Here is a 15,008-nt window from a genome sequence, read left to right as displayed (position 1 = left end):
CATAAACCGGCACTTTTCATACACTACTTATATTTATCATGGAATTCATGAAAATGGGCTATATACCTATAGCGCAAAAACGTGATGTGATAGAGAAATTATAAGATCAGATTTGAATTCAGCACCCTCAAATTAGTCTAAAACTGTTCATAAAGTCCATGCCAGAATTTTTTTTTTGTAGACCAGTGTAATTATTTTATTTCTATGATGTCAACATATTCATCAGCACTTTTACTAATCAGAGGGAACTTGTGCAGCAATATAACACATTATAGATAATCTATAAGGAAGTAGAAGTGACACAAATGTAAACATCGCTTGTAGCGTATGGTCCATATATCAATATCATAAATAAGGATACTCAAATAAAACTACATGAACTGATCATCAACCACTATATTTAAAACTATGGATGCAACATGCTATTGAATACATGGAGATGGAGAGTAAGTGTGGAAATAGATGGTAGAAGGAACCATATTCTTAGAAATATTTCAAAAGGAATAACAGGCTAAAGGAAAATGTTTTAGAGCATGATTAAAAGTATGGATATGGGAACTAACCAAATTTGTCTGGAGTAGTGCATTCCAGACAACTGGCGCAACACAAGAGAACTGTGGGAAGAGGGAGGTTTGGATCATACAGAATGTTAATTTTTGATATTTAACAAAACAGAAAGGATGGGTAAGGTGGTAGACAGAGATAAGGGAGGAGCTACAGGGTGGTGCACAACTGTGGACTTTTTTTTTGGAGAGAGTGATAAGTTTATATTGCACTCTGTAGTGGATGGTCAACCAGTGAAATGAATGATATAGGGTGGAAGCAACAGATTAGTGGCTGGACAGAAATGTGACCCTGGCTTTTGCATTCAGAATGGACTGGAGAGGAAAGAGTTTAATGAGAGGTAGACAAATTAGTAGAGTTTCAGTAGTCCAGGCGAGAATAAATCAGAGCAACAGGAAGGGTTTTTGCAGTGTCAAAGGTAAGCAAAGGTCAGATTCTTGAGATGTTTTTTGAGGTGCAGGTGACATGAGTGAGTGATTGAACATAGTTTGTGAAGGAAAGTTCTGAGGCAAACATAACCCCAAAACAGTAAATGTGTCACTTGAGAGATATGATGGAATTGCTCATGAAAATGAAAATATCGAGTTTAGGTAGGTCAGTAGAGGGAGGAAACACAAGAATTTGTTTAATTTTGGAAAGATCCAGTTTTACATAGAGAGAGGCCAAAGCAAAAAATGCAGTTTTAAATGAATGTCTTCATTATTAAGGGAATAGAAATCCAAACCTACAGGGCCCTGTATGAAAAAGCGATTGCCCCACCCTCCTAAATCATAACTTAACTGGGGTTTATCACATTTGGGAAGCTGAGTTCAAATTCCCTAGCCACACACAGGCCTCAATACTGCCACACCTGTTCTCAATCAAGAAATCACTTGAATAGGACCTGCCTGACATAGTGAAGTAGACCAAAAGTTCCTCAAAAGCTAGTCATCATTACACGATTCAAAAAAATTGTGGAACAAATGAGAAACAAAGTAATTGAGATCTATCAGTTTGGAAAATGTTATAATGCCACTTCTCAAGCTTTGGGACTCTAGTGAACCACTGTTAGAAGCATTATCAACAAATGGTGAAAATATGAAACAGTGGTGAACCTTCCCAGGAGTGGACGGCCAGCTAAAATTACCCCAAGAGCGCAGCAAGGATTGATCCAAAAGGTCACAAAAGACCCCACAACAACATCCAAAGAACTGCAGGCCTCACTTGCCTCAGTTAAGGTCTGTGTTCATGACTCCATCATAAGAGACTGGGCAAAAATGGTCTGTATGGCAGGGTTCCTAGACGAAAACGCCTGCTGAGCAATAAGAATTAATGCTCATCTCAGTTTTGTCAGAAAACATCTGCATGATCCCCAAGACTGTTGGGTGTATACTCTGTAGATTGATGAGACAAAAGTTGAACTTTTTGGAAGGTGTATGTCCCATTACACCTGGCGTAGAAGTAACACAGCATTTTAGAACATCATGCCAAAAGTACAATATGGTTGTGATAGTGTGATGGACTAGGGCTGTTTTCCTGCTTTAGGACCTGGAAGACTTGCTGTGGTAAATGGAACCATAAATTCTGCTGTCTACCAAAAAGCCCTGAAGGAGAATGACCGGCAATCTGTTTGTGACCTCAGGCTGGAGGGCACTGGTGTTATGCAGCAGGACTATGATCCAAAACACATCAGCAAGTCCACCTGTGGATGGCTTAAGAAAAACAAAATCAATATTTTGGAGTGGCCTAGTCAAAGTCCTAACCTTAATACGATTCAGATGCTGTGACATGACCTTAGAAAGGCAGTTCATACTCAGAAACCCTCCAATGTGACCGAATTACAACAATTTTGCAAAGATGATTGGCCAATATTCCTCCAGAGAGTTGTAAAAGACTCATTGCCTGTTATGTCAAATGCTTGATTGCAGTTGTTGCTGCTGAGGGTGACCCACCAGTTATTAGGTCTAGGGGGCAATCACTTTTTCATACAGTTTGGATATAAAGGCAGTTCATAGGTTTGGATTTCCTTTTCCTTCAATAATAAAGGCCTTCATTTAAAAACTGCACTTCACATTTACCTGTGTTATCATTAAAAATTTAAATTTGTTTGATCATTTTGGATGTTGGATAGTGAGGTCATGACTGTAGTGAAGGCTTGTTTGGTAAAGGTCCAGCTATATGTTTTAAGCATAAACTTATAATAGATGAAGTCTTCCTCTAAAAGTGATTTTATCCATAGATGCTAACCTAGAGATTTACTGCATGTAGAGGGTAGAGCTTCATCAAGGTCACTTTTCATGTCTTATCATAATGTATCAAACCTAACTTGTGACGGTAAAGGGATGAGATTGGGGCCAAGGAAGACCGCAAATTCTTCATAAGTGGCTGGGCATTAATTGCATGTAGATTTCTATAACAGCAGTTTGTGTGGGTGTCTTAAGTGGGGCAACACATTTCTACAGAGAAAAGTGTGGTCAGAGAATAGGAGAGAGGACTTAGAATAATCATACATTAACCTCTTCACCCCTGGGCTATTTTCTGTTTTTGCATTTCTGCTTTTGGCCCACCTTCTTCTCAGAGCTATAACTTTTTTATTTTTCCATTAATATGGCCGTGTGAGGGCTTGTTTTTTTGTACTTTTGAACAACACCATTGATTTTTACCATTTAATGTACTGGAAAATGGGAAAAAATTTGCAAGTTCGGTGAAATTCCAAAAAAGTGCAATTCCACAATTGTTTGTAAAAAATTGCATCATTTTCCAAGACCTGTAGCTTTTTTTTTGCGTGCCAAGCTAATGTTTTTATTGATACCATCTTGGTGTAGATACAATGTTTTGATCGCCTGCTATTGCATTTTAATGCAATGTTGCGGCGACCAAAAACCCGTAATTCTGGTGTTTTAAAAATTTTTCTCAATATTTACAGATTGGATTAATTCTTTTTACATGTTGATAGATCGGGAAATTCTGAATGCGGCGATATCATATGTTTTGTTTTATTGCTTTGTTTTGAAGGGGGCAAATGGGGGTGATTTAAACCTTTAATTTGTAATAATTTAAAAAACCTTTTTTTTTACTTTTTACTTGCTTCAATAGTCTCCTTAGCCCTGCTATGTGTTGCTAAATGATCATATGCTGTGAGCACCAACCGCTGGCCTGTGCTCATTGCTATCCAGCTATGACAACCACAGAGGTCTCCTGCTGACATCGAGCTGTCATGTCAACCCATTGGCTACCTGCAGTCATGTGACACGGGTGCCGATGGGTGAGGTTTGTGACACGCTTCCAGCACGAGCATGTTAAATGCTGCTGTCAGAGGTTGACAACGGCATTTAACATTTTAACAGCCGCAGGTGTATCGTGATTCCACCTTCAACTGTTAGGGGCACATGTCAGCTGATGAAATCAGCTGACATGTGCAGGAAAATATGTGGGCTCAGCGTCAGTTAAATGAAATTGGGAGAAAACAGGCTCAGTGTATTCCCATCTTCATTTATATGAGAGTTTGTAAGCCGTGAAAGGCCTATAGATGATATTTGAGATACATGATGAGTGGAAGATGGGAGAGTACATTATCACTTGGGATGTTAAGTTCCCACATGATAAAGAGTGAGAACATCACAGACTAGAAAGTGCAGAAGCAGTAGAATGGCAAGAATGACCAGATGCTTCAGTGATTTGTGAAATCATCTGCTGTATTGTAATTTGGGATATGTTGGGAAGGGACGAATAGGAGTGTTTTACGTATATGAAAAAAAAATGAGGTGTGCACAAGAGATGGGAGGAGAAAGGAACTGATGTGGATAGAGTGGATGGAATGTGAGAGAGTGGTATATTTGAAAGAAACTAGCAGCTAGAGCATAGATAAAGATATATGAACATAGAACTAACTGCCAAGTTTAACTACCGTGTACTTTACTTATGGCACTTAGGCTAAGTTCACATTAGCGTTCAGGGGCTTTGCAAAGGGCTGCATACGTCCTCCGCTAAGCTCCGCCTACTTCTGCATGTGTCTTGCGTACCTATCTTTAACATTGGGTACGCATGACATGTGGATGTATGCGCATGTATACAGATGCATTGTTTTGACGTGCCCGCCGACCGCACGGGAAAGCAACAAGTTAAAAAATTCGATTTGCATGAAACAAAATATAACAACAAAATGTAAGGCCGGTAGTAATATTTTAGATTCTGAAAACTGGAAAGGGTTACAAAGCAACAAACTATTAAAGTGAACCCATTAGCAGGATTTTGCAAAATAAATTACAGAAACTGTCAGGTTGGCAGTGTTAAACTAATTAAAATGATACCTGGGGTGAAGAAATCCGTCTTGTAGTTGCTGCTTAATCAGTGTGAAAAATTTTCAATTAATGAAATTCTTGTGCTTTGGGGCAGCATTTGAGGCTGAGTCTTATCTTCCTGTTGTAAGCCAGAGAAACCAAGGAAAGACATGCACACAATTCGCCCCTAAGCACAAACATGTTCCTCATCATAGAGACAGACTGTTTGTGCTTCTGGGGTGGCCTGTGGCCAGGTCTTTCCTTGGTTTCTCTGGCTTACGGCAGGAATATAAGTCTCTGCCTACAGTCCCACCCCAGAGCACGGGCATGTTATTAAGTGAAAACTTCTAACACAAGAACCACAAGACAAATTTCTTCACCTCATATATCATTTTAATCAGTTTAACACTGCCAACCTGACATTGTCTGTAGTTTGCTTAGCAAAATCCTGCTGACAGGTTCGCTTTAAGCAACAAACTATTATACTCACCTTTTCTTTTCTTTCCTTGTGTTTGTTTCACTGGCGCAGCTCCTAGCCCCAGTTCTCTATTCATACTCCTCTTCGGCTTTCTTCTCATTGAGTATCTTACAGCACTAATGTTGACTAGGCCCCAAGCAGTATCTAGGGTAGGCGATACATCATAGATGAGACCACGTTGAACATAGTCAGCGGCAGCATCGGAAAACCCAGAATAAGAAGGAGGCAGAAGAGGAACAATCAAGAGTCCCGGTGGAGAACTCTTGTGGTGCAATACATATAATATACACATATAATAGTTTATTTCTATTTTAAGCAGATTTGATTGACAACGAATTTATTAAATGAGAATTTAATATTCAAGCCCAAACTTAGTTATTCTGCCTGAACAGAATTTTGGGAGATTTGCCCAACTCTAGTTGGCTAACAGAGACAATCGAAAACATGAATGGATTGCAACTCCACTCTCCACTCATACTCATAGAGAGAAATATGGACTACCACAATAAGATATATAGAAAGGGGGATTATTAGTGATAAATGTAAATATCATGTATGTTTCATGCACATTTGATACTCCAGGTATCTTACTTCAACACCCTCATCACCTCCCTGTCCAATAACCCTAAACGTCTCTTTGACACGTTCCAGTCCCTACTCAACCCAAGAGAGCAGGCCCCAACCACGGATCTCCGTGCTGACGATCTGGCCAATTACTTCAAAGAAAAAATTGACCACATTCGACAGGAAATCATCTCCCAATCTCTTCATACCATGCACTGTCCTCCCTCCCCCACTGCATCTAGTTCACTCTCTGACTTTGAAGCAGTTACAGAAGAAGAAGTAAGCAGGCTCCTTGCATCTTCTCGCCCGACCACTTGCACCAGTGACCCCATTCCGTCACATCTCCTCCAGTCCCTTTCCCCGGCTATCGCCTCTCACCTAACAAAAATATTCAACCTTTCCCTCACTTCCGGTATTTTTCCCTCCTCATTTAAGCATGCCATCATACATCCATTACTTAAAAAACCATCCCTCGATCAAAACTGTGCCGCTAATTATAGACCTGTCTCTAATCTTCCCTTCATCTCTAAACTCCTCGAACGCCTGGTCCACTCCCGTCTTACCCGCTATCTCTCAGATAACTCTCTTCTCGACCCTCTTCAATCTGGCTTCCGCTCTTTACACTCTACTGAAACTGCCCTCATTAAAGTCTCTAATGACCTACTAACAGCTAAATCTAATGGTCACTACTCCATGCTAATTCTCTTGGATCTCTCTGCAGCATTCGACACTGTGGATCATCAGCTCCTCCTCACTATGCTCCGCTCCATCGGCCTCAAGGACACCGTTCTCTCCTGGTTCTCCTCCTATCTCTCTGACCGATCCTTCACTGTATGTTTTGCTGGTTCCTCCTCCTCTCACCTTCCCCTTACTGTTGGGGTTCCTCAAGGATCAGTCCTAGGCCCCCTACTCTTCTCGTTGTATACTGCCCCTATTGGACAAACAATCAGTAGATTTGGTTTCCAGTACCATCTCTATGCTGACGACACCCAATTATACACTTCTGCTCCCGATATCACACCGACCTTTTTAGAAAACACCAGTGATTGTCTTACCGCTGTCTCTAACATCATGTCCTCCCTCTATCTGAAACTAAACCTGTCAAAAACTGAACTCCTCGTGTTCTCTCCCTCTACTAACCTACCTTTGCCTGACATTGCCATCTCCGTGTGCGGTTCCACCATTACTCCAAAGCAACATGCCCGCTGCCTTGGGGTCATCCTTGATTCTGACCTTTCATTCACCCCCTACATCCGATCACTGGCTCGCTCTTCTTACCTGCATCTCAAAAACATTTCTAGAATTCGCCCTTTTCTTAATTTCGACTCTGCAAAAACTCTGACTGTTTCACTTATTCATTCTCGTCTGGACTATTGTAACTCTCTACTAATCGGCCTCCCTCTTACCAAACTCTCCCCGCTCCAATCTGTCCTGAATGCTGCTGCCAGGATCTTATTCCTCACCAACCGTTACACCGATGCCTCTACCCTGTGCCAGTCATTACACTGGCTACCCATCCACTCCAGAATCCAGTACAAAACTACTACCCTCATCCACAAAGCACTCCATGGCTCAGCACCACCCTACATCTCCTCCCTGGTATCAGTCTACCACCCTACCCGTGCCCTCCGCTCCACTAATGACCTCAGGTTAGCATCCTCAATAATCAGAACCTCCCACTCCCGTCTCCAAGACTTTACACGTGCTGCGCCGATTCTTTGGAATGCACTACCTAGGTTAATACGATTAATCCCCAATCCCCACAGTTTTAAGCGTGCCCTAAAAACTCATTTGTTCAGACTGGCCTACCGCCTCAATGCATTAACCTAACGATCCCTGTGTGGCCTATTTATAATAATAAAAAAAAAAAAAAAAAAAAAAAAGGTTCCTCGCATCATGTTCTCATACACTTTATGCAGTATTAGCCCTCTGTGTCTGTACTGCTACATACTTAGGCAGGTAACTGGTTCATGCAGCTTTACATGAACACCTGAGCCTTACACTATGGCTGGTCCGAATAACTAAAGCAATTGTTACCATCCACCTCTCGTGTCTCCCCATTTCCCCATAGTTTGTAAGCTTGCGAGCAGGGCCCTCACTCCTCCTGGTATCTGTTTTGAACTGTATTTCTGTTATGCTGTAATGTCTATTGTCTGTACAAGTCCCCTCTATAATTTGTAAAGCGCTGCGGAATATGTTGGCGCTATATAAATAAAATTATTATTATTATTATTATTGTAAAATCTTTGTACTAATGTTATGAATTTGTCATTTTTGGATCATTTAAATAGGTTCTACAGGTAAAGCAAAGGACTGGTTCAAGAATACTGCAGAAGTCACTGACAGACGTGGCTCTGGACCACCACGAAGAGTGCGCTTGCCAGTGCAAGGGGAACACTGAAGGATAAATGGACGACAAAATGAATCAATATTTAAAGCACATACAAGATATTGCTATTTCTCCTGGGGAATAGCACTTTTACACTGTAACATGGAAGTCTATTTATGGGCTGCCAGTCTTGCAGATGTTCAACTATGTCATTATGAGAGGAGACGTTGGATAAATCCTTCCATTAACATTTGTTTGGTCCAGACACCACATCATTGAGAGGGTATTAGTCAGTATGGCTGCCCTTTAATATTACTTTACACCGATGAAGCCCTACATTAGGACATGACAGGTCATACTAATATATAATGTCTACTGGACAGACTTTGTGGAATTCTGCTACAAGACTGACCACAGCACTGCATACCATCATGGTGGAAATATATTCTGTTCTTGATGTCAGCTTTGAAATCCCTGTAAAGACTATTTGCATGATGTAAGCATTTTTCGCCTGGTGGGATCAGTTACACCCAGTTTTGTAAGTGTGACTAAGAAAGCGAGGGTTTTCCCTCTAAAACTTCATGCAATCATTTTCAACTGACCTTTCATTTCTTCCTACAATGTGCTTGGACCAATGCATATATTAATCGCATCCGAAGTAGACAGATGCCTCAATCCAGCTAAAGGCTTTTGTTTTATTGTATTTTTCATTGTGTTACTTTTGTACATTTTATATTCTTTTCAATTATATCGATTTGCTTTTTCTAATTGTGTTAATTTTATCTCTTTTTACATAAATATTTAATGTAATGTCTTTTTGAAGCTTAGATAAACTTTTTGTGTAATTCATTATTATCTTCTTTCATCTTGTTAAGCCCAGTTGAATTATGAACAAGCTGTAGGAGGTGGGTATTTGTATATGGTGCTAAAAAGTGAAGTATCTGGGTTTTACATTGAAAAAGGAAATGGCAAATGGAGTAAACATATTGGTACTGAGCTGCTACTGAACGGTCTTAAATATCTGATATGTAGTTTCTCTAGCGGAAGAATATGATGCAGTCTCATCAAACCTCAACATGTCTCTGAGTTGGTTTATTGTGACTCTTGGCTGTCTCTTACGTCCAATTGCAAAATCATTATCTGCAGAGCAAAACCATGCAATCACCATTGTTTGCCTATTAACAAACCACATATTAAAACTTTCTCCTTTAATAAAAAGATTAAAAATGTATCTTACATTTTCTCATGATTTATTGCAGATATATATTTTTTACAAACCTGTAAGGATTTTTCTGGAAAATGTTATGGAATATTGACTTTTTTTTGAATGTCAAAAACCCAAGACTATTGTCTATATAATGTATACATGTATTTTAATACCAATAGAAATTTGTGACATATTACATATTTACTATAATTTTACAAAAGTTTTCACAGGATTCCAAAAAGTTAAAAAGGTTGGATCAAGATTGATTGTACACACAATAGGTTCTACACATAATTCTACGCAGATTTGGGAACCAACTGGTGGGAACCCAATTAATCTGAAAAACAGGGGATCTGAGAACCTGTTGGAATGGAGCAGTGGTTGAACATGCACAATGTTGCTCCATTTAAAGGGACCATTTGGGATCTGAGATTTTTTTTTACAATGTGCCTAAGCATTAACAGGCAGGTACTTGTGCTGTCAATTCAGTGGCTTCCGCTGACATCGCAGCAGCTTTTTTTCCTGGCTGCCAATCAGCATGAAGTCAGCAGTGATTCCTCATCACCAGAGCTGCCCGGATGAAGAGCTGTTCTGTTGACAAGGAACAGCGGAATCAATGACTCAGTACTGACGTCGGGTACAAAAGTTAGGTAGTTAGCAGCTACCTGTCTGTTAGTTTTTAGACATACAGTGAAAAAAAACATGGACAACTTCTTTAAATTATGCAAGACTCTAAACATAACTGAGCACAATACTTTGCAGTCACAGAGTGTGAATGCAGTGACAGAGAAGATACTTAATTTCTTCTCCTTTCAAACATGGGACTTATGAGCCCTGTTCTCTTGATTAATGCAGATCCCAGTAAATAACAACCCAACACTATCATGGAATTGGTAATGTAGCTTTGCTCGATTAAGTAAAACCTAATTGACAGCTATTATCTTTGTATTTTTTTCTACAATTAGTCCATCCTCTAAAGGCCCCTTCACATTAAGCGACGCTGCACCGATACCGATAACGATGTCGATCGCTGCAGCGTCGCTGTTTGGTCACTGGAGAGCTGTCACACAGACAGCTCTCCAGCGACCAACGATGCCGGTAACCAGGGTAAACATCGGGTTACTAAGCGCAGGGCCGCGCTTAGTAACCCGATGTTTACCCTGGTTACCATCCTAAAAGTAAAAAAAAACAAACGCTACATACTTACCTACAGCCATCTGTCCTCCAGCGCTGTGCTCTGCTCTCCTCCTGTACTGTCTGTGTGAGCACAGCGGCCGGAAAGCAGAGCGGTGACGTCACCGCTCTGCTTTCCGGCTGACTGACGCTCACAGACAGTACAGGAGGAGTGCAGAGCACAGCGCCGGGGACAGACAGCGGTAGGTAAGTATGTAGCGTTTGGTTTTTTTTTACTTTTAGGATGGTAACCAGGGTAAACATCGGGTTACTAAGCGCGGCCCTGCGCTTAGTTACCCGATGTTTACCCTGGTTACCAGTGAAGACATCGCTGGATCGGTGTCACACACGCCGATCCAGCGATGTCAGGAGGAGTTCAGCGACAAAATAAAGTTCTGGACTTTATTGAGCGACCAACGATCTCCAAGCAGGGGCCTGATCGTTGGTCGCTGTCACACATAACGATTTCATTAACGATATCGTTGCTACGTCACAAAAAGCAACGATATCGTTAACAATATCGTTATGTGTGAAGGTACCTTAAGTAAGAGACAGTTTTTGATCAGAGTTCAGCTAGTTGTCAATGTACCTTGCTATGGTCAGCAACTTTTGTGAGGCAAGTATGTTGTATAATATATGCATATTATATTGCATGTTAGTCTGAGCATTGTATCTGTATCATCTTTATGAGGAAAATCAGTGCAACGTGATGCTGTGATTTCCCCATACACACTAATTGGCTGTCTTTTATCAATCATCCCTTACTAACCTGTACATAAACCCAAGAAAGAGCTGCTGCCATGTGTGAGAACAAAAATACCGGCAATTCAACAGGCCAGATACTTCTCAACATCTGGTGGGAGAGAATCATCATCGACATCATCTGTTGGGAGAGAACTGAGTGGTCCAACATCATTGTATTTAAAAAACTTTAGTTTAACATGTAAGTTAAATGTTCCCACAGACAGATTAATGGTGTCTAAGATATTAAATAGTTAAATTATTCATCTACACCAGACAAAGACATCAATTCTATACTTTATGGTATATGATATTTAAAATAGACAATTTTATCTCATACCTCAATTTTGTAAGTTTTGAATCCAAACATTCTGATGACTTTTTAATTTCAATTCATTTCTGTGAGTAATCAGATCAAAAAGCTGAATTCTTTCATGTGGCATGTGGGGGGATGATAATGTGATATTGCAATTTGGATTTTAAAGGGGTTGTCCACTACTAAGATAACCCCTTCTTAAACTAAATGTTTGGCATTGATAAAATAATAAAGCCTATACTCAGTTCCCGTGTCGGAGTCGTTCCTTCAGTGTCGGCACTCATTCTCCCCAGGGTTGTGATGCGGTGTTGGGACACGTGACGCCAGCATCGAATAAGCCCTGGTGTCACTTTCTCTGCCTTCGTAGGAACTGAATATGAAGAGAAAGACAGGGCTGCAGCTCATCCTGGACTTCTTTTACATGTTCAGTGTGTCCGAAGGCGGAGACAGTGGCACCGGCACTGATTGGGAGCAAGGCATCATGTCATTCCACCTCATCACAGCCCCAGAACCGTGAGTGCCGACACTGCTGGAATGGAGTCAGCACGGAAGGTGAGTATAGACTTTATTATTTTATTGAGGCCGAGCATTTAGTTTAAGGGGTTGTCATAGTAGTGGACAAGCCCTTTAATGGATATTTTTTATTGTTTAGATTTGTTATGTAACAAATGAAAAAGGGGGAGATTTTAATTTAGACTATGTTTTTTTTTTTTTGTACCTTATTTTTTATCTTATTTTTAGTTTCTAGGGGACTTGAACTTGTGATTATTCAATCACTTGGTGCAATACACTATAATACTAGTGCATTTCAGTGTATTGTCCAGTTAACAAAAAAACAGCCATGGCTTTTCGCCATGTTCCTGCATACATAAATCGATTAGCTTTTATTGCATGTTTTCCACAGGTAGACCTACATTTCAACAGGAGCCTCACAACCCATGTCAAGGGTCCTCATGCTTGGACTCGCACGTACAACAGATCATGCCCTGACTCTCGTTTCACATTAGCTTCCTCAGGGAAAAACTGCAGGTTAGCTTACATTAATTTGAATATAAGCTAATCACTAGTTCTCATCAGTGGCTGCAACACATTTTATGAAGCTGTGATGTTCAATGACTACATCCAGCCACTGCCGAAACTAACAGCTGATCATGGGGGTATCAGATGTTGGGCCGCCACCAATCTGATAATGATTGGTCATCAATGTAATATGACCCACAACCCATTTAATTTTGCCATCCGATTGTTGCCACATAATCCACTTTTATTGTACCTAGATACCATGCTGAAGATGTAATAGAGTCTAAAGTCATTGATGCAGAAGAACGGAGGGGTGAAAGTAAAACATTATGGGTACCATACTAATCTTCCAAATGCTCTGAAGAACACTGCAAAATTAATTCAGTCTCCTGATATCACCTCAAAAATATTTCATACTGTAAACCAGAATCCTAAAATAATCCAGAGTTCAAATAAGACCCAAAAATAAAATTAGCATGTAGACCTGACACCTAGTGTAATTCAGACCTCAAACCAAACCCCTAAATAGATACCATACCGCAAAATTAATTCAAAACACAACCAAATACAGACCTCTTAAACTTATACCGATGTCAGACTAAATAAATTCAAACTTTGTTCCAGACCAAAAATACTCCGATCTACTCACATTCAAACACTGTATACACTACATACAAATAGGCAATGTCTGACATTATTAGACTCCTAGATCAGCTGCCTGTGATTGGCAGCGTCTGGGAGGGACTAGTGAAAATGTACAGCCCCAGAGAAGACTCTAAAAGCACGCCTAATTGGTCTGCCAGCAGAGATTTCCATACAAAAAACAAATGTGAATATCTCTGCAACGAAGTGACACAGCACAAAATGGAAACGAGTGGAAGAATTGGGAGCTCAGGAATTTGTACAAGGTATTTAATTCAGTCAGTGATAGGTCCATTTTAAAAAAAAAAGTTCTCCATTGTTTCTTTAACCCCTTTACCCCCAAGGGTGGTTTGCACGTTATGGACCGGGCCAATTTTTACAATTCTGACCACTGTCCTTTTATGAGGTTATAACTCTGGAACGCTTCAACGGATCCTGGTAATTCTGACATTGTTTTCTCGTGACATATTGTACTTCATGTTAGTGGTAAAATTTCTTTGATATTACCTGCGTTTATTTGTGGAAAAAATGGAAATATGGTGAAAATTTTGAAAATTTTGCAATTTTCCAAATTTGAATTTTTATGCAATTAAATCACAGAGATATGTCACAAAAAATACTTAATAAGTAACATTGCCCACATGTCTACTTTACATCAGCACAATTTTGGAACCAAAATTTTTTTTTGTTAGGGAGTTATAAGGGTTAAAAGTTGACCATCAATTTCTCATTTTTACAACACCATTTTATTTTAGGGACCACATCTCATTTGAAGTCATTTTGAGGGGTCTATATGATAGAAAATACCCAAGTGTGACACCATTCTAAAAACTACACCCCTCAAGGTTCTCAAAACCACATTCAAGAAGTTTATTAACCCTTTAGGTGTTTCACAGGAATTTTTGGAATGTTTAAATAAAAATTAACATTTAACTTTTTTCACAAAAAATGTACTTCAGCTCCAATTTGTTTTATTTTACCAAGGGTTACAGGAGAAAATGGACCCCAAACCTTGTTGTACAATTTGTCGTGAGTACACCGATACCCCATAAGTGGAGGTAAACCACTGTTTGGGCGCATAACAGAGCTTGGAAGCGAAGGAGCGCCATTTGACTTTTTAATGCAAAATTGACTGGAATTCAGATGGGACGCCATGTTGCGTTTGGAGAGCCACTGATGTGCCTAAACATTGAAACCCCCCACAAGTGACACCATTTTGGAAAGTAGACCCCGTAAGGAACTTATCTAGAGGTGTGGTGAGCACTTTGACCCACCAAGTGCTTCACAGAACTTTATAATGCAGAACCGTAAAAATAAAAAATCATTTTTTTTTCACAAAAATTATCTTTTCGCCCCCAATTTTTTATTTTCCCAATGGTAAGAGAAGAAATTGGAACAAAAAAGTTGTACAATTTGTCCTGAGTACGCTGATACCCCATATGTGGGGGGGGACCACCGTTTGGGCGCATGGGAGGGCTGGGAAGGGAAGGAGCGCCATTTGAAATGCAGACTTAGATGGAATGGTCTGCAGGCGTCACATTGCGTTTGCAGAGCCCCTAATGTACCTGAACAGTAGAAACCCCCCACAAGTGACCCCATATTGGAAACTAGACCCCCCCACGAACTTATCTAGATGTGTTGTGAGAACTTTGAGCCCCCAAGTGTTTCACTACATATTTATAACGCAGAGCCGTGAAAATAAAAAATCTTTTTTT

The 15,008-nt window shown here is 40.1% G+C and overlaps 1 protein-coding gene across 2 annotated transcripts in view; it reads left to right on the top strand.

The window, feature by feature from the left end:
• Positions 1–9,425, top strand: part of PDGFC (platelet derived growth factor C) — a 377,744-nt gene extending 368,319 nt beyond the window's left edge. Inside the window, exon 6 of one of the 2 annotated variants that reach the window (XM_069744123.1) lies at positions 8,157–9,425. In XM_069744123.1, the coding sequence (XP_069600224.1) occupies positions 8,157–8,273 (117 nt within the window). In that variant the 3' untranslated portion in view covers positions 8,274–9,425. The remainder of the gene's footprint in view (positions 1–8,156) is intronic. The other variant, XM_069744124.1, reaches the window with a different exon arrangement.
• The last annotated feature ends 5,583 nt before the right edge of the window (positions 9,426–15,008 follow it).

The sequence above is a fragment of the Ranitomeya imitator genome, chromosome 1 (genome assembly GCF_032444005.1).
Source record: "Ranitomeya imitator isolate aRanImi1 chromosome 1, aRanImi1.pri, whole genome shotgun sequence".
NCBI classification, from domain to species: Eukaryota; Metazoa; Chordata; class Amphibia; order Anura; family Dendrobatidae; genus Ranitomeya; species Ranitomeya imitator.
Note: the sequence above shows the minus strand (reverse complement) of the source record. Positions and strands in the feature narration are given on the sequence as shown.